The sequence below is a fragment of the Denticeps clupeoides genome, chromosome 7 (genome assembly GCF_900700375.1).
Source record: "Denticeps clupeoides chromosome 7, fDenClu1.1, whole genome shotgun sequence".
Classification (NCBI taxonomy): domain Eukaryota; kingdom Metazoa; phylum Chordata; class Actinopteri; order Clupeiformes; family Denticipitidae; genus Denticeps; species Denticeps clupeoides.
The window spans coordinates 18158367-18178715 of NC_041713.1; the positions used below are offsets into that span (position 1 = coordinate 18158367).

Here is a 20349-nt window from a genome sequence, read left to right on the forward strand (position 1 = left end):
CCTGGCAACCCTGCAAGTCCACTCTGTGCAAGGGAGGGTCAGACGAACGCGTCTCTTTCACTTTCACCACTTCTGCATTTCTAACCATCATGAACTCATTTTAATTCGCCGACTCACTGCCGGAGCTCCTCCAGGACCAGAGCGGCCATGCAAAAATCACTGCTGGGCTGGACGCTTTTTCTTGCTTTGCTGGAACGTTCAGGTAAAGCGCGCTCCATGGTTTCGGTGTTTTTGCGGTCTGCCCGTGGTCAGTTGTGCTTCTGGACGCGGGTTCTCTTTGTTTCGCGCTGGATCGGCGCTTTGCGTGCGTAAAGGTCTGCGCCTCCATTAATGATCTGCTGCGTTCTTAGTTCTGTGCCCGATCAGGATCAGTCCGCAAGTGCTGGTGGTGGAATATGGATCGGTGGCACACGCGAACTGCAGCGCTTTGGAGAAACATCAAGGAATGGGCTGGGAGTCGACGCATGGGTCGGTTGGGGTGACCCCGGGAGTGAGTTTCCTCCTCTGGACGGTGGAACAGCTGAAGACGTGGGACATCACCCCCCAGTGCTTCATCAACCTTGCTGCTGGAGATCAGTGTTCTCAGGATCTCCACGTTGTGGTCTACAGTGAGTTCATGTTCACCCATCATCTTTAAAATTTGCCTCTGGGTCCTTGTCTGATTCTTGTTTGTCTCAGAACCTCCAGACAACGTGTCCATCGTTCCCGTGGGACCCATGGATGAAGGCAAGACGTATTCCATTTCATGTGACATCAGGAATGTGGCCCCTGCTCAGAACTTCACAACCAAATGGTACAATGGACAGACTTTGCTCTTTGAAGATGAGTTGAAGGTGTTCTCCAAAGATGATAAAAAAACCCAAAACGCCACCTCCAAAATCCAAGTGACTCCGAGCAGAGCTGACGACGGTAAACAGTACCGGTGCGTGGTTCAACTGGATTTGGGAAGGGAGGGTCCTCAGCCCCCGCCAAACGTGTCTTCGCAAGCAATGGCCATTACTGTACACTGTGAGTGTGGCATTAAAATCTTTTCTTTAATTATTTCATGAAAATCCCATAGAACTTTGTTTTTCTCCTCCCCCTGTGTTTGCATGTAGAATGATCCTTGAAGCCAATGTGGAAAGTACAGTGCATTCAGACAGCAGACTTCTGTTTTACTTTCATCACCCAGCAGAGATTGTTTGTCAATGGAATTTTGGAAAAGTTGTGTGTGTGTGTGTGTGTGTGTGTGTTGTGGGTGGGGCGTTGGACAAATTGGCTTCAGACAATACCAGGATTTTCACAGTTTATACACTGTACATCAGTCACATACAGTACTGTGCAAATGTTTTAGGCAATTACTTCCAAAATGTAATTGTTCAGGAACTAAAAGTGTAGACCATACAAATTATAATTATTTACATAAAAAGTGGCAGTAATTTCATTTGTTGCTATCTAGATATCTGCTACAAGAACTGGAAACAAAAGAACGATCTCCTTATGGCAACAACAAGTCCAACAGTTGTTATAAAAGTCCATAGTGTATTATAGAGCATCTGTCCATGTTTGGAGGTACTGGACAGTGCAGAGTAGGTTTTAGCCCAGTGTCACAGTGTACATTGCACGTCCATTATATTGCTACTGGTCCATTTGAAGAGCCATGAAGCTTTAGCCATTATGTGCTTGTGGTGACCCTCTGGTACATTTTATGCATCTCATCTCGTCAGCAGCTCAGGTTCTGCAAGGTGAGACCATTAAGTGCTTTATAGGTCAAAAGTCGAATTATGTAGTCAAACTTAAATTTGATGTGTAGCCAGTGCAGACATTGTATGACTGATGTGGTTGAATTCTCTGGTACTAGTCAGAACTCTGGCTGCTGCATTCTGAACTAGCTGGAGTTCACTCATTCACCTACATCCAAAGGGTAATGCATTGCAGTAATATAACTTCATGCATTGAGATCATATTTCTTATCTTTGCAATATTTCTAAGGTGAAAGAAGGCTTTCCTTGTGATATTATCTAAATGTGAATCAAATGAGAGATCTGTATTAATGAGGACACCTAGATCTTTTACTTCTGTAGGCTGTCCAGAGTTATGATGTAGTCAGACAGGCTGCATGAGGCCCAAGTACAAGAACTTCTGTCTTATCAGGATTAACAGAAGAAAGTTGGGGAGCATCCACTGTATAATGTCCATCAGACAATTCTCTATTCTGTTCAGCTGCTGCCTCACGTCTGGCATTGCTGACAAATACAACTGTTGTCGTGTGTTGTCGGCATAGCAGTGAAAATTAATACCGTGTTTACAAATGAAGTGACCTAAAGGTAACATGAATAAGGAGAATAGCAACAGACCTAAGATGTCACCTTGTGGAACACCAAGCTCCATTTTACTATGTGTAGATAAATCACCAATAATGTCCACAAACTAATATCGATCAGTCAATATGACCTTAACCGGGAGAGGGCTATTCCCTTAATCCCAACAACATTCTCTGACCTGTCGAGAATAGCGTGATCAATAATGTAATGACTTTATAAAATCTAATACTTTATCCATGCTTCTGTAGATTCACCTTTTCTTCTACGTCCTGAGGAAGAGATTGTGATGATATCGCAGGGGGCTGAGGCCACATTAAACTGCACAGCAGTAGGAAATCCCCCTCCAGGCTATACCTGGACCTCCTCTACATCTGAGGGGAGCAAAAGTGACCAGAAAGGTCTCCTCAGATCTTCAGAGCCTGGCAACTACACGTGCACTGCGTCCAACAAGATAGGGAGTGTGAAGAAGCTGTTCATCATCAAACATCATGGTGAGATGACCTTTATAACCTTTCTTCCTTTTACAAATCTGTGTGAGTGTGGGCTGGTGTGACTATCAAGTTGCCAGCCACACCCTCCACAGTTTACATGATCTAAAAATACTTCCTGATGTGAAAAGGACTGTGCTGTGAAGCCACTGTTGCTAACATTCAGACTTTTCTCTGACAGATCGCACCGTGTTCTGGGCCATCATTGGAGGCTTCTTGGGTTTGGCTGTGGTTATTGTTGCCACTTATGGTGTGATCAGGATGAGGGCAGGTCCAAATTCTGTAATCTGACTAATTTTGTCAAGGACATTTGACTTTAAGACATTGGTCCTCGTCCTGCCTTCAGCTTCTTCCTGGACGGAATCCTTGGAGTCATTGACAGGGATGAAGCGCTGCGAAGTTCTCAGCTGTCTTCTTCTTACGTAACCACACACCTGAACTTTATAGGCAATTTTATAGTCAAACGGGACTTTGTGTTCAACAGGTACCTTTTAGTGTCTTGGGTGAATAAGTTAACTGTTCTGCATAATATCACCAACTGTGTCCTCTCCAGAGGTTGCGGATCATATATGCACTGATTTAGGGAAGTTCACGGTATTGTGTTCTCGTGGGAAATGCACAGTGCATTGCTGGTCAGCTACGTTTAAGCTACTTTTTTTTGCACAAATGATAAGTTAAATGTTTAGTTCACTTTGCAATGAAATTCATTTAGATTGCGGTGGTACAACTGTGGTTTTTGTGTGCGTAAGAGCTATTTACAGTGTCATACTAACAACTGAACAGCACATAGTATTTATTCTCAGGGAATACTGTATCATTGTGAGGAAGGAAAGGTCTTGATTCTCCTCACATCTTACTTGACTACACACATCGATCCCAAAAACACAAAGGTTATATTTAGGTACTTGGGGCTTTGCTTTTATTAACTCTATTTCTAGCATGCAAAATTTAGCAGTGATTTAAATAAGCGTTTCCTCAAGTAAAAACTTGCCTTTTATCCCTCCTTGTGTACCAAAGCCATTTGATTCTTTTCAGGAGGTTGGCTGTTCTGCATAATCATTCTTTATTTTATGCATGTTAATGGAAAAAATGTTATCCTTATGCACATTACACGGTGCCTTACTGCCTAATTATTAATATAATTTGCAGTTGTGAAAGACTTGTGCTAAATGTGAAGTCATCTTGACATAAAATCATGCTGTCTAAGACCCAACTGCCTGTGGTGATAAATAATTCTGTGTGTCTTTAGAGGTGTGTGCTGCGTCCCCACATTTATGGTTTGTGGGAATTGTGGGAGTTGACAAGGGACTGTTTTGTTGAGCCAAACAAGTGTTGCCATAACAACCTGGCCGGGTTGAGGCAGTGTGCCAGAGCACAAGTCCTGGAATAAAAAGCTATTGTACTTCGATAAAAGGGGAAACAAACAGAATTTTGACACCTGGATCATAGATGATTTTGCAAAAAGGATCAATCCGTACTCCTTTAATTAATCCACCAATTTACATTAGCAGGAAAACCTATGCTTTAGGATCCTGGTTAAGAGATGGATTAGGGCCACTGCAGCACATATGGAAACGTGAAATGTGAGAGGATCCTTTGCAGCAAAGGGACAGCAGCAGCTGCAGTCGTATGTTCAGGCTTTAAAATACAAAGCCTAATCCTGGCCCGTGCTGCTCAGACAGTTCATGCAGATTATTTATCATCAGCCCAACTTGGTATGCTTCAACAGGGCTCCATATGGATCATTAGCTCAATCAATAATAATAATAATAATAGTTCAAAATACATGTAATTATTCAAGATCAAGCAGTCCAAAATTTTCCATGTGTGGTTCCTGTCTTGATTATCTTTCAAACGGTGACTTTCCCCCTAAACCTAGAGTCCCCATTCATGGCCCTTTCACTTGTGAGATGTGAAGGGGGGCTTTTGTTAGTTAGTTAGTCCACTATTAGGTTGCCAAGCAGGACCCAGTCGGAATTCCACCCACTGCTCAGCAAGAATCTTTAACAGAGCGGAGCGAAGCCCTGTCAGGATGGACAGAAAAATTTTGACTTTATTTCTCATCTTCGGTTCCTTCTGCACAGGTGAGGCGATGTGAGATTGCGGCACAGTGTTCACAGTTTGATCGGGCGTCAGATGTACTTTACTGTCAAATGCACAGGTTGATCTCTCCGTGCATATATTTGCTCAGATTTCCTAATAATATCACAGCATTGGAACACTGGGATAACATCTGGTTTGCACATCTAGCGCAGATTAGTAGAATTCTGTAATCCATGTACACTATTAAATATCTTAATATATGTTATGTTTAATAAAGCCATCTCAGATGTGTGGAATGTTAAGAACATATTTCAAAATTGTGCACATTGTACTCATAGTAAAGCCTGGTAGTGTTGGCAAAGCAGATTAACAGATTGTCTTTTACTCAAACAAATGACTGGAATTTTGCTGTGCATCCATTTAATCTTCTGCAGTTGTGGGACGTTTCATTCCACCCGGCATTCACACTAGCCCGGACTGTGCGCTGTGTTCCTTCTGCAGCTGAACTAAACAGCCCACAGTGGGTTATTTAAAACCGAGTATTTATACGGTGTTTGACTCAATGTGTTTAATAACCTTGAAAGCCCTGTCAGGTGACAGCTGCTCCTTGGAGCTGAAGCCGTCCAGGGTGGTGGTGAGATTTGGGGAGCCTGTGTCGGTCAGCTGTGTGGCCACTCGCCCGGTGCGGGTGCTTGGCTGGGAATCAGCCATTGGCGCGGCCCACACACAGCACGACCTGTCCGTTCAGTGGAAAGTGGACAGTCTGATCGACTGGATAGAGGAACCCATCTGTTACGGAGTGTTTTTCACAGCGCCCAGACAATGTGAGGAGAAGCTCAACCTTGTCCTATACAGTGAGTTTACAGTGAGTTTCTTCTTTATTCGATATACTTCAAATAAGCTACAGACAAGTCCTATGGCACATTTTGCCTTTCAGAGAGTCCGGACAGTGTCACTATCAGCTTGAACCACACAAGCACCATGGTGGAAGGGAAGGAATACCAGCTTCTCTGTGATGTCCAAAACATTGCGCCCGTACAATATCTCACCCTGCGGTGGTTCAGGGCTGCTGTGGAGGTCTACAACCACTCCTTCTCAGACCTCACCCCTTCAATGCCAGTCCAGGTGTCCTCCACCCTCCTGATCACCCCAAGTGTAGCAGACAATGGAGTCCAGTACCGGTGTGTGGCGGAGCTGGAGTTGGGAGCAGAGGGTCCCCACCCCCCTCCTCGAGTCACATCACAGCCGCTTGATATTGTGTTACACTGTGAGTACAATTTTCCTAGCTTTCAGAATAATATTGCATATTAAAGCAAAATAAATGGCATTGAGTCACCAATGAAGAGTCTGCTGAACCTGCTGAAAGCACCTCACAAAAAATAATATGGTGGTACAGTGGACACAAAAAGTTTACACACCCATCCAAATAGTTGAAAATAGGCCGCAATAAACCATTCCAAAACTTTTTCCATGTTCAATATGACCTATAACATTTAAAATTCAAACAAATAATTTACAATAAGGCGGTTGTACACACCCTTACATTTTTTGTTTTAACACCGATTAACGCCAAACAAGGTTCAGCCGTCCATGATCTTTCTTACATTTACTCAGTTTACATTTACATTTACATGTATGGCATTTACCAGACGCCCTTATCCAGAGCGACTTACAATCAGTAGTTACAGAGGACAGTCCCCCTGGAGCAAGTTAGGGTTAAGTGTCTTGCTCAGGGACACAATGGTAGTAAGCGGGATTTGAACCTGGGTCTTCTGGATCATAGGCGAGTGTGTTACCCACTAGGCTACTACCTGCCACATCAAAACACAGATCTTTCAGAGCATCAAAGGGATCTCTGTCAGCCATTAAAAAGTAAAATCTGACATGCCACGGTCATTAAAAAAAGACTGGTAGCCAAGAACTCTGGATGTTGGTATTATCCATGTGCACACCTATCAAAGTATTATCTAAGTATTATCTATGTGCACACCTATACAGCCATCTTTTTTTAAAGCATTTTCCTCCTAACAGAATTGTTTGTTTTTGCAAAACCTAATTTGAGGTGGGAAAAGTTTGAAAATTATTTATATAGTACTCTAATTTTTTACATCACCTGGTGCAGTATTTACAGTGGATGACAATGAAGAGCAAATCATATTCAAATTAGGAATAAAATCATGTGTGAACTACACAATGTTTTCATTGTGGGAAAAGTTGAATGACTGGATTCATATTAAAATGTTTTAATAACAATTTGTTCATATTGCTAAGAGAATTTGGTTTCCATTGCACTGTAGACCCGCCATCTTTCTCAGTGCCCGATGATGAGACTCTGGAGCTTGGTGAAGGCGGTGAGCACACGTTAAACTGCACTGCTGTTGGTAACCCTGCTCCCATCTACACCTGGACTTCACCACCATCTCAGGCAAAGATGGAGGAGCAGCCACTCTTCACGTCTTCTGCCCTGCTGCCGGGAGTCTACACCTGCACTGCCTCCAATATACTGGGCAAGAAGAGCAAGCGGTTCATCATTAAAGCCAAACCCTAGTGGTGAGCGACGCTGTGAAGACACGCCGTTATTTAAACTTCGCAGGTATAACGATTGGACTCAATATGAAACGCTGTTTTTTTTCCTCAGGTGTGAAACATAAAGAATCACTAAGGTTTATAGAAATTATGTCATTGTCATATTTTAGGTTGGTACAGCAGTATTTTGGAAAATTGCTTGGAACACTGTATTAATACCTTGTCCATATATACTAGGCCAATGTGGAATCACAGAAGAGACTGAATTAAACCCACAAATGTCAGCACAAGCAGGCCAAACGTTCACCAAATGTGGTCTCAGTTCTGAATAAATTCTTCATTTTATCTAAACAGATTGCATCAGAGCAGTCAGCCTACTTTAGGTGACGGGAAGTCCAGAATGACGTCATGGTTTTTTTTTTAACTAACCCGTCACAACCAGAGACAAGTTTCAGCAAAAGGCTTTAGTGCTCTCAGCCATTCTCACTTTGGTTTATGAAGTGTGGCCTGACTGCTATCAGTTCCTCTGTTAAACTCTACAGGAACCCGCCATCGCTGTTGGGCTCTGTCGGGTTCGAAAGCAGTCAGTTCACAGGCAATTTTTAATTGTTATGTAGAGCTTATCATTGTGTGATATTTCAAACACTCAGACTGAAGAACTAAAATGAATGCATGTATTCAGTTCACCTCACCAGTCTTATAATTTGGTACGTTGTGTCAATTTCAGTTTTTCACCCAGAATTTTTGGTTGCATAATGTATAAAAATGACTAAAATGACTAAAACATTATTACTGTAAATGTAATGTTTGTCTCATTGTTCTCATTGTGCTACAGTGAGATTCCCTCATTTTTCCAGGATGAGCATAAATAATGGCAAGAAGATGCCTGTTTATTGGAACTTATGTGGAATACTTTTACTATCGCATTGCAAGCATTTTTTTTGCCGGGTTCAACAATGATAAAAACAAATAAGGCGCTACAAAACAAAGGCAGTGTGGCTTGAAAGAGCTATGCTCCCCAAGGTCCTCTCAAAATGACTGCTTTTTAACTAATTGTGATGTCACAAAAAATTTTTTTCATGATTCCCAATGATTCACCCTGCTATACACTCACTGTGGAACAGGGAGGAAGTGAGTAAGAAGATGTTTTTTTGGTACTCTTAGATAAAAGACAACATTGAGTGGTTTGTGTGTGTGCGTGTGTGCGTGTGTGTGTTTTGCTGTCTTTTTGTGAAAAGGATTTGTTCATTCATTGTGTTGAACAGCTTTGTTCTGGTTTTTATTCCAGTGTCATCCTGATTACATTATTGCCACCCTCTTATTTCTAGGGATAGAGATTTCATATCACTGACTGACACACAGACCTAGAGCTGGTTTCTGACACAATTGGCAGCAATTAACTGATCCTAGACCCAATGATGTATTTCTCATCTCCTGCCTTAAGCTTATAACTGTGCTTATTAAGTATCTATCACGCTATAATAAACTTGACATGAACATGCTGACAATGCAATCTTGCCAGACTCTCTGTTGTATATTTAAAGCGGCATGACATCTTGCCTGCCTTGTCTGATCCGTGTGTCTAAGTTCCTGCGTTCCCTTTAGCTTGTGCAAAATGAGTGTATAACACTTAATAACAAAGGGTGTCTGGATTCAGGTACGACTCAGAAACATACCTGCAGAAACACGTTCCCCCTGCGCTAACCAGACGCCATGATCTCATGCAGTCTGGTGCGGAGGTCACGTGTTCTTCAAAAGGCCCAGCGCGCAGTTCCCCGTCGTGGCCGCCAGGCGCCGCTGTTGCGAGGCGCGAACCAGGCGGGTCTGGCATTAAACAGGAAGCGAGAAGCGGCGCGGCTGTCGGGGAGAAACTCGCTTTTCCTGAGTGGCCGGCGGGTCGACAGCGTCCGCGGCGGGGCGGGGCGGGTGTCGCTGGCGAGTGGCCGCGCCGAGGATGTCGCGAGTGTGAACATTTAAAGTGCTGCGACGCCGTGGGACCCTTCTCTGGTAATGGTGAACACCTCGAATACTTTCTCTTTTCCCCCCGCACGTTGCTCTTCATTTTTCCTCTTATAGCGTCTTCCATTAAAACAATTTGTATTAAGCGGACTTAAAAGTTCTCCGACGTGCGTTCACGTTCGTAAATATGTGGGGGTTTTTTTGTAGAAGTTTCGTGTGTTTATTTATATGTCCCCTACCAGGCGCAGCGTGATGTTACTTTTTCTTTCTCTCCGGAAGGCCTTCGTTTTCGATCGCGTCCCCAGCGAACGTTTTTAATGAGAAGGAGCCGCGTGTGGCGCAAAAACAAGCCATATTGGTGACGTGCTTTAATTTACGACCCCAGAAGGGCGACAACTCTTCCGAGGATGTTTAAGCGAGGACGCCCCAAATGCAGCCCGGGCTCCCTCTGCCAGGAGCCCCAGGGGCCGGGCATCCACGTCTACCTGTTCTGGACCAAGGCGGGGGACCGGTACCTCACCCACGGAGGGGCTGAGGTCACCGCCGAGGAGCTGTCCATCGCCGCATCCCAGGCCGTGGGTGAGTGCGCCTCTGGTTGTTGCCGCTGCCGTCTGCCGCCAGAGGCATTAACGCGTCTCCTCCCGCCAGGCATATCTCCTCTGTGCCACGCTCTGTTCGCGATGTACAACCCCGAAAGCCGCTGCTGGTACAGCCCCAACCACGTCTTTCAGCCGCAGGGCCAGTCCAGGCTGCTGCTCCATTTCCGCCTGAGGTTTGTGTCGCCTCTTTTCGTACTAGTAGCGTTTTGTGCACACACATTGATTTTCTGAATCATTCTCTCCTTCTCAGATTTTACTTCCGCAACTGGCACAGACTGAGTGAGCAGGAGCCCGCCGTGTTCCGCTACGCCCCGCGGACGTCTGCCGAGCACGGCGGCTTTCCCCTGCTGGAGATCTCCTCGCTGGAGTACCTGTTCGCTCAGGTGAGCGGGGACCATCGAGAAGGAACGCGTTTAAGGATCATAATCGCACAAAAACACATCAGGAAATATAATTATTTTTTTTCTTTTTAACCGCACAGGCGAAGTTTGACTTTGTGAAAGATGTTGCACCCCTTAATGAAGTCAGCGGAGAAGAGGAGATCAGCCGGTACAAAAACGAGAGTCTGGGCATGGCCGTGCTTCACATGTGTCACCAGTCTCTGAGTGTGGGCTGCACCATGCAGGCAGTGGCCAAGCAGATCAGGTAGAAAGCTGAAGCTAAATAATTAGGGGAAGTTGCCATCGCAGGTCGATTAGCATGTTGTCATTTGGTACTCTCCGGCACCAAATTTCATCTCGCTTCATTTCTCAGTTTTCTCAGATGCATACCGCAATCCTTCGCCCGACACATCTCAAAAGACAACATCCTTACAAAAATCCGTCTCCGCCGCGTCTTCGCCCAGTTCATACAGAGCTTTCAGCAGCACACGGTGGGCCTGGGCCAGCTGGGCCCACAGGAGGTCATGTACAAATACATTTCTACCCTGGAGAACCTGGCACCGCGGTTCGGGGCCGAGACCTTCCCCGTATTGCATCTGCAGCTGAGGAAAGACGTGGACGGGAGCGGCTCCTATCTGAGTGCTTCACAGACTGAGGAGGCTCGGGTGGAGGGCGCTGAGACCGAGGCCACGCATGAGGTCATGATAACTGGAACAAGGGGGATCCAGTGGAGGAAGCTGCCTGCCCAAAAGGTGCCCCCTTTTTGTGGATTCTGTCCCCTGGTCTGTGTGAGTGGGCCTTTTTCATTCTGAGTGCGATGATTGTTTTCATACTTTTTCTCCTCAAGGCCCCAGGGAACAATTATCTGGGAAATGATTACCTTGGGAATAAAAAGAAAGGAAGAAAAGACCAGTCCACGCCGAATCTGAACCCCAGCAACAAGTGGAGCTTCTTCTGCGACTTCCCCGACATCTTGGACGTTGTCATCTTGGGATGCAAAGTCTCCATTAGCCGACAGGACAACTCTGTGATGGTGAGGATGCATGAAGGTTGTCAGTCACATGGTTTATTTCAACCTGTGTGCAGCTCTGGATCGATTACAATGTTTTACTAATGGGACATTGCAGGATGACATGTTAAGTTCCCCCTCTGTGCTTTAAAACAGGAAATAAATCTTACATTTCCCATAAATAAAATCTATGTATTATTATTTATTACATCAAATAAATGTAAGCTTTATAGACATTATTAAAATGTTTAGTAGAGTCTCATTTACAGCCATCCACTTAGTGGTGTTGTTGTGTCAAAATGTTTGTAGGACCTGCATTTGGTCTCCAGCCTGGAAGCCCGCTCCCTCGTGTCCCTGTTGGATGGCTACTTCCGCCTCACCGCTGATGCCCACCACTTCTTGTGCAGCGAGGTGGCTCCACCCCGAGTGGTGATGAGCGAGGCCAACAGTCTGCACGGCCCTCTCTTGTGAGTGCATTAAAGTGCCGTGTGCACGAAAACGCACACACAAGCCAGCATGCTGTGCAGCAAGGTACGGTGCGCTGGTTCGGTGGTTTTGTGCTAGACATCTGAAGGAATGCTGTGGTATCTGGTGCCCGTAGCAGATCCGTTATGGGCTGGAAATTGTGATGTGGAGAATGTAGAGGCCATATCAACACTGCGAGCTGTGGTGTTTCTCGTTCCATTCTGCCAGCGTTTTTTGAGGTGCTGCACCAAAGAGGCTTTCTTTGTCGGAACCAGTGTTTAACCTTTTCAGCAGTTCGAGGTAAAACCGCTCTTCTATTGGGTCAAATCAAACACGGACCAACTGTGGCCAGTTCACCAGTTTGCCGTCACCAACCCTGTAAGCTGCAGCTATTAGGTACTTGTCAAAGGAAATATTCCACCCATTAATACAATGTTAACAACATAAATCATGTATGTCCATGATTTACAATTTATTTTGTATCCCACCGCTTGCCAGTAGTTTTGTTTTGCTTCCTATGCATCAAGCAGCAGCCCCTACAGAAAGACATGCAGCATTCTTCTTGTTGTCTTCTGCATCACATTGCATTTGGCTGGTTCCTTGTTGTTTGAAATTTCATTAGTTTTTGCTCAATACAGCCACAGTTGTGGCAAACGAATATTCTTCTCCCATGAACCGCATCTTATAACAAGCCCTTTTGTTTCTTTGCAGGGATGAGTTTGTGCTGCAGAGGCTGAGGAAAGAGAGGAGAGAAGAGGGAGCGTACATCCTGCGATGGAGTGTGTTGGATTACCACTGCATTATTTTGGCTGTTTTGAGCAGCAGTCTGGTATGCTACAGCTTGATAATGGGTTCAGCATTAGAGGTTTACTGTTAAGAAACTTAATAAGTGTGTGTGTGTGTGTGTGTGTCCATTTGTTTATATCCATCCCATGTTCTGTAGAGCGAAGTGACACACAAGCAGTTCCGGATCTTGCTGAAAGGCTCCATGTTTGTTCTGGAGGGCTGGGACAAAGAGTTCAGCAGTGTGAAGGAGCTTACAGAAAGTCTCAAGACATTTGTGCTCAGGTCTGGCGAAGACAGTTTCGTGATGAAGAAGTGCTGCATTCCCCGCCCAGGAGGTTAGCCAGGAGATGTCACCTCTGTCTCGTTGGCCAAGAACATGTTTTCTGACTTCCCTTTGTAGCTCTGTAGAGCCCTGTGTGTTGAACATCTCTCTGTGTTTATGTGGCAGAGCTTTCAAATCTTTTGGTGGTGAGGAAAGGCTCTAGCAGCACAACAAAGTCAGTCTCTGAAACCCTCAACTTGAGTCAGCTGCGGTTCCATCAAATTAAAGACAGAGAAATAACGCAGGTGCTTGTTTATTCATCTAAATGTATTTTTGTGGTCCTTTCTGTGTGTCGTCCTATTCAACAATCCTATTCAGCACAACACATGACCTATGTTTCGTCTTTAGGAACAACATCTTGGACGGGGAACCAGGACAAATATCTACTCTGGACTTTTGCAAGTGCGTGGCAGCACTGACGAGGATGAAGATGTATGTAATAATAACCATGTTAACAGCAAGGGAATCCGAGTGGTTCTCAAGATTCTCGACCAAAGCCACAAGGACATTGCTCTGGTGAGAACCATTTCTTGCCCATTTCGAAACGTCCTCTGAGGGGTCATCTCAGTCAAAATGCCAGGTTAGAATAAATTGTCCCCCTTTAATAAAAATTAACTTGTACTACATTGGGTCTATAGATGTTTTTGGTGGCCTGTCTAAATTTTTGTTTTAGTTTTAGTCTTTGCATCAAGCTGTCATTTTAGTCTTTATTAGCCCAGACTCATTTTAGTCTAGTCAAGTTTCAGTCCACTAAAAGTAAAATGTAATTAATGCTGTGTATTTGTATTGTGGAAGTGACATCATCTGTGTGACTAAATGGGAGATACAGGAAACAGAAATACTTAAATAGAAATACAGAAATAAAAATAAGAAGAAATAAATAAGAAATTATGTCTCATATAGTTTTCCTCAACGAAACATTTTAGTATATTTTTATTTTGTCAATATATAGTCTTGTTTTTATTCATCAACAATATTGATATATTTATGATTCCGTATATATATAAATGCAGCTTTTATGTTGCGTCTCGTCTTCGTTGACTTAAGATATTTTGCTGTAAATTTTGTTAATGACAATAATTGGGTCTACCATGAGGCACCTTTCATAATTGTGCCTTTTACATTTCTGTCATGATTCAATTGAATCAATTAGACAAGTGAAGACTTTGCTGTGTATATTTCTTGATGACGCGGTGTGTTACTCAGGCCAGAACAGAGCTCAAGGTCAGTTGTAGGGGTGGGTGATGTATTGATTATACTCAACATATCTCAGCTTGTTTCACATGCGACAGGCAGAAGAAAGAAGAAAATGTAATGATTAATTATATTGGTGTCATTTAATGCTATAGAGGGCTGAATTAATACAGAGATCTATTGGAAATTGAGGTATTGAACTACACGTTGTGTATCGTGATTATAGCATGCTCTGATTGCAAAATCAATGTCATATTTACAATTATGACCAGGACAAGTAGCAGGGAGACAACGCTGCAAGCTTTTTGCTCCCATGTTTCAATTGTAAAACAATGTAAATGTAAAATTTTTACAGACCTAGTTTGCATGTCTTAAATAGTTTATGCCTTGTTTAATAGTTTAAGTCTTGCATACTGAAATGTCCATCTGCTCATCAAACACAAGTCTCATACATCTTGTAGCTTTTTTAAGTGAGTAAACCTGTGCTGTCACCTTGTGAGCAACATGACATGAATTAGATGTTCTTGTAGAAAAGAGACCTGCTGAAAAACAAGCTGATTTCTTTGTTTGTTTTCTTTGTCAGTGACTAAGGCACTGAAGGTTGTTCCCATTTAGTAGAGCTTGCTATTAGATGAATAACTTTGCTGACAAGTTAGGCCTTATCAGGGCTCTTAGTTATGTAAACTCAAAATTCTATAGAAATCGAACGAGAATTGCTGGTGTCTTATAAGTCGCTTTGGATAAAAGCGTCTGCAAAATAAAGTAAAGTAAAGAATAACAATCCTTTTTCTTATGAGGAGCACAGGATACTTTGCAAGAAGTATTGTCATTCTGACTGTTTTTCATTCTGCTTTTCATTCTCTGTTTCTGACCAACCACCTAATTAATTCTCTCTTAATTTCTCAGGCCTTCCTTGAAACCGCAAGTCTCATGAGTCAGGTGTCACACAGTCATCTGGTCTTTGTCCATGGAGTGTCAGTTAGGGGATCTGAGAGTGAGTGTCATTTGCTGCTTCCTCTTTCAGCTTATGACTGCCCGTGCCTCAGAGCTTTCATATTAGACCCAACCTGACCATTTGACCTCTTTCCAGACATTATAGTGGAGGAGTTTGTGGAGTTTGGACCACTGGACATCTTCCTGCGCAAAGAGAAAAGACGAGTCACCCCTCAGTGGAAATTCACAGTTGCCAAACAGTTGGCCAGTGCTCTTGCCTATCTTGTAAGTACGTCACTGTGACACAAACAGAATCAGTTCATGGCCACCTTCAAAATCTCAACAAATTTCACTGGATTTACCCCACACTGATGAATGGTGTTTACTCTAGGAGTCAAAGCGTCTAGTGCATGGGAATGTCTGCGCTAAAAACATTCTTGTCGTGAGACAAGGTCTGGTGGAAGGAACTTGTCCGTTCATTAAACTGAGTGACCCTGGCATTGCCCTTGCAGCCATTTCACGGCAAGGTACTGTACCCTTCAAAAGAATGGACATGGCTCCACAGGTAGACTGTGTGTGTTTACTTCACTTTACTGTTTTCAACATGTTAACAGAACAGGAAGCCCAGCCATCAGCCACTTCCGCATGGTGCTATTTCCTGTTGGCTTTTATGTATAAAGACGTCATGATGACATCTGTTTTTTTGTGCAGAACGCGTGGAACGGATTCCATGGATCGCTCCAGAGTGCGTGACCTGTGGCACACGTTTGGGTCACGCTGATCAGTGGGGCTTCGGTGCCACGCTCTTGGAGATCTGCAACGATGGCGATCTGCCTATAAGTGCCAGCACAGCGAATGAGGCACGAACAGCTGCAGCGGCACAGCTCTGCACAAACATCTGACCTACGGCTCATAGTTTTGACCAGCAGTGACCCCTCAACTCCGTTTCCCCCAACAGAAGGAGCGTTTCTATGAGACCCAGAGTCGTTTGGCAGAGCCCTCGTCTGTAGAGCTGGCGAGCTTCGTTAGGAAGTGCCTGACCTATGACCCTGTCCAGAGGCCGTCCTTCCGTGCCATTCTGAGAGAGCTGACCGAGCTGCAGCTCAAGAGTGAGTTTGTGTGGTTATCCTGTCCCTTTTGTGTATGTCCACTGTAGCCGCCAAATGTTGCAAGGTTAATGGTTGTAATATCCTAGGTGGAACACAGGGTGGCGCATGTAGGTATTCAGGGTTTTTGAACGCCTGCACGAATGCTACGCCAGCTCTTACAGGACTGTTTGCTGTACCTCCACCTCCAACTCCAACTGCTAACTGGTGATATCTGCAAAGTGCTTTGGAATAAATGGACATTTTTGTATTAGACATCGAGGTTCATTTAATTGTGTAGCATATAACGGAACCAACAGAGTATAGCATTGTTACATCAAGCGCGTCAGCCAGGCCATGTCCCGTGTCAGGCACCTCAGTAGTTCGGTAAAAGACCAAACTCCTTTAATATCCACCTTTTCTAATATTCAATGGAGTGTTATTTTCTTCTGAATTATTGTCAGTGTGTATAAATATTAAATGATTGTTCACTGATTAAAGTAATCAATTTTACATGAATGATCAGATCCAGACATTTCATCTAAGGCCGAGTCTCCACCAGACACCGATCCGAGCATCTTCCAGCAACGCTACCTGAAGAAGATCCGGGACCTTGGGGAGGTCAGAATTCTTGCTCTTTCTAATCTTAGGTTCTCTTATGACTGATGCTGAATTAAACCATGGAAAAGTTGACTAGTAATGTGTGGGCATGATACAACAAAATGATTGTATCTTTTACTTTGGGCTGCTGCTGTTTACCATTTTCCCCCTATCTGCATCTTCCTTTTCCACTCAATCTACCTTTATGTCCTCTCTCACATCCATAAACCTTCTTCTTTCCCTCCACCCTCAGCATCCTTCTCCTAACACACTCAGTGTCTTCTCGGTACATGTCAAACCGATGCAGTTTTCTTCTCTAATAAAGCCTGCTGCTGTAAATTGTATGTATCATGCCTATTTGCTATTTTTATGTTTTATTTATTTATTTATTTATTTAAATGCAATTTAATGCTAATTTTAAATATCCGTGCTTGGCATAGTTATTTGCTCATTATTCTTGGATTAACCCCCAATCCCCAAATCATGTCATTTTTTTTGTCTTCTCTCCTACATATGAATTTTATAATAACATACTGTTAGTCAGAATATTTTGGAATATTTGGGGTTTAATGGAATATTGCCAAACCAGCAATTAGCCAAAGAGTAGATATGGCACAGCTAATAGAGGATTACTATATTCTGCTCAGACTTCTGCATTAGCTGTTGCTTTTGTAGTCATTAGCATATGGGATTTTTTTTTTTTTTTCCTCTGAAATGTCTTTGTGCTTTGGATCCAGGGTCACTTTGGAAAGGTGACGCTGTATCTGTATGATCCTGAAAATGATGGCACAGGCGAGTATGTGGCTGTGAAGACTTTAAAACAGGAAGGAGGCAACCGTGATGGGTGGTTGAAGGAGATCACAATTCTCAAATCTCTCTACCACAACAACATTGTCAAGTACAAAGGCTGCTCCTCTGAACTAGGTGATCGGCGCTCTTCACAATCCTGTTTGGGGAACTATATTTTTAAAGTTAAAATAAAAGTTAATCAGTTGGTTACATCTTGTTGTTTGTATTCCATTTCCTAGGTGGGCAAGTGTTGCAGCTTATCATGGAGTTTCTTCCCCTGGGCAGCCTCAAGGAGCATCTCCAAAAACATCGCCTGGGTGTGGCGCATAGCCTGCTATTTGCTCAGCAGATATGCCAGGTGAGCATAGTGTTACTTCGCCCAATCATGTTAAGCATGAGTGAAGGTGGAACAGTCTGTTCTTTATCTATGCTGTTAATGCTCTTTAAGGGGATGGACTACCTTCATTCGAAACGGTACATCCACAGGGACCTTGCAGCACGGAATGTCCTTGTTGAAAATGAAGGTGTAGTAAAGATAGGTGATTTTGGATTAAGTAAGTACATTCCAGAAGGGGAGCTCTACTATCGGGTTCATGAAGATGGAGACAGCCCTGTGTTTTGGTATGTTTTGTTTCAGCAGGATGATTTTTTAAGAGGTTAATTTTATTTTGCTCATTTTACATCTATGTTATTTCAGGTATGCTATTGAGTGTATGAAGGAGAGCAAGTTTTCCTTTTCCTCAGATGTTTGGTCCTTTGGTGTTACACTCTATGAGATTTTGACCCATTGTGACGCTCGTCAAAGTCCTCCCGCGGTTTGTCAATGCATTTGATACGACATTCCACTCATACAGAGTATTTTACATTCACTATATACATTCACTATATACAACAGATTTATGTTTAAGGAACAGATACCATTTGAATTTATATCTAATCAAACACCATGTTGTGTTTTATATTCTCCATATTTTTTCTTTTCTCAGAAATTCATTGACATGATTGGGATCGTCCAGGGTCAGATGACTGTGATGAAACTGATTAGTCTGTTGGAGAGGCAGAAGCGATTGCCATGCCCAAGGGACTGTCCTCTTGAAGTAAGCATCAAGTGATCCAGCTTTTACATCTCTAACAGATATGTGTATGATGAATGCATTTTAAAAAATGCTGGATTAATCATTTGATCTAGGACGCAGTCAAAATGTAATTTATGTGTGTACAGGTTTTTTTATTTTTTTTATTATTATTTAACATGGTACACACTAGGGCTGCCATGATTAAATCAAGATGATCGATGGCGATTATTTACACTTAAATAACAACCACCAAACAAAAGCAACCTCAAGTTGTGACAGAGTGAGACGTGCAAGAAAGGGTTGGGAACCCTACTAGATATATGCACCATATATATATATATATATATACACACACACACACACACACACACACACACACACACACATAAACACACACTAGATGTTGCATTCAGCCTCTCAGCATGCACCAATATTTCCGCCATATTTGGATTGGGTACGGAATCATGGAATCCAAAAAATTTAATAGAATCCGCTGTAAAATGCGGAATTGTGTAAAATTGTGTTTCTGGCCACTGCAGCCCACTACACATCTTTCTGGTTGACAACCAATGCAATGTAAACGCATGGTCAGCTATGGCTATGAACAGTTACATGCTTGAACACCAAAAATGCTTGTCCTCAGAAAAATTACAGAATTCGACCCTTAATGGTAAGTTTGGAGTACAAGAGTACCAAACAATTTTTTTTATGAATCAGAACAACAACTCTTTATTGATAAGATAAAAAAAATCAGGATTATCATTTTGGCTATAAACATGGCCCTAGTACACACCTTAAAACACACGACTCAGGTGAATTAAACACATCAGTGCACTGGTCTGTTTAGATAGCAGGGGACTGAGGGTTTTTTTGTTTTTTTATTTTCCACTGCAGTCACAGGTGTGAATGACACTTTTGTCCATGATAGGTATACATGCTAATGGAGAAATGCTGGAACATGGATTTCACACAACGGCCATCATTTCAAGACCTCACTGAAGATATTGAGGAAATTCGGCAGCGATTTGAAAACCAGCCTGCAGTGCGGCTGGCACAGATCAACCAGGGGTGATGTCCACTGCTAATGCAAAATGGGTTTCACAGAGGCCGGAAACTTCCCTATAAAGGAAATGCTTAAGCACCATGGATTACGCTTCACTGGCTGAAAGATTAAAACTTATTTTTCCTCTGCCATTGTAGGTAATATTACTGTGAGTCTGATCTGAACTTTAAAGAAGGTCCTTTAAGACATTTGTTATTTTTTATTTTTCCACCAGTGTGCATTTTGTCAATAAAATAATATGAGAAATATATAAAATGTTAAAACCTTTCACATAGTATTTAATGCTGCATGCCCAAAGACTGGAAGCTCTATAAATAATCACAAATTGAAACTCTGTTTTCACTCTCTGACTTTCTATCTCACTGATGAGCCTGTTACAACAGAACTTCATATGCTTTGTTTTTAACAATCTTTGTGCCACTTTAGAGCTTCATTTGTGTAAGAGCTTTCCAGAGGGTCTTTTTAATGTGTTGTCTTTTTCTGCTAAATGTATGTGGTCATATTTCCCCCAGTTATATGCTTATTAGTAAGACTGTATAAAATTGTGTTATGGTGTAAGAGTGAAATTATAATAATTATTAAAGAGGCACAACATACTAAAAGCCATTTGTGTGCAGTTTTTTCAGACATATTAGTATCAGGGTAAATTGTCTATGGACATATTTCAGCCTCTGTGTCAAAATATTTATATTTGAACTTTACTTTAGACTTTAGAACATTTAACTAAAT

General features: G+C 42.9%; 2 protein-coding genes across 3 annotated transcripts; both read left to right on the forward strand.

Annotated features, from left to right (window-relative positions):
* The first annotated feature begins 9 nt into the window (after positions 1 to 9).
* LOC114793843 (hemicentin-2-like) lies at positions 10 to 8870 on the forward strand. Its single transcript, XM_028985972.1, has 9 exons — positions 10 to 202; positions 351 to 608; positions 679 to 1008; positions 2552 to 2794; positions 2973 to 3041; positions 4744 to 4875; positions 5419 to 5688; positions 5772 to 6101; positions 7132 to 8870. The coding sequence occupies exons 1-9, from the start codon at positions 148 to 150 to the stop codon at positions 7380 to 7382; spliced, it is 1938 nt and encodes a 645-aa protein (XP_028841805.1). The 5' UTR covers positions 10 to 147; the 3' UTR covers positions 7383 to 8870.
* Positions 8871 to 9166: 296 nt separating this feature from the next.
* On the forward strand, positions 9167 to 20222 carry tyk2 (tyrosine kinase 2). 2 transcript variants are annotated; one of them, XM_028986483.1, is made up of 24 exons: positions 9167 to 9367; positions 9599 to 9898; positions 9968 to 10091; positions 10169 to 10301; positions 10400 to 10563; positions 10672 to 11050; positions 11146 to 11331; positions 11617 to 11774; positions 12484 to 12601; positions 12716 to 12893; positions 13007 to 13125; positions 13229 to 13396; positions 14981 to 15068; positions 15165 to 15292; positions 15399 to 15534; positions 15719 to 15867; positions 15966 to 16116; positions 16619 to 16713; positions 17430 to 17616; positions 17721 to 17839; positions 17930 to 18102; positions 18179 to 18296; positions 18468 to 18578; positions 19486 to 20222. In XM_028986483.1, the coding sequence occupies exons 2-24, from the start codon at positions 9727 to 9729 to the stop codon at positions 19627 to 19629; spliced, it is 3498 nt and encodes a 1165-aa protein (XP_028842316.1). In that variant the 5' UTR covers positions 9167 to 9367; positions 9599 to 9726; the 3' UTR covers positions 19630 to 20222. The 2 variants fall into 2 exon arrangements, with proteins under 2 accessions (XP_028842316.1, XP_028842315.1); XM_028986482.1 differs by having other exon boundaries at positions 9705 to 9898.
* The last annotated feature ends 127 nt before the right edge of the window (positions 20223 to 20349 follow it).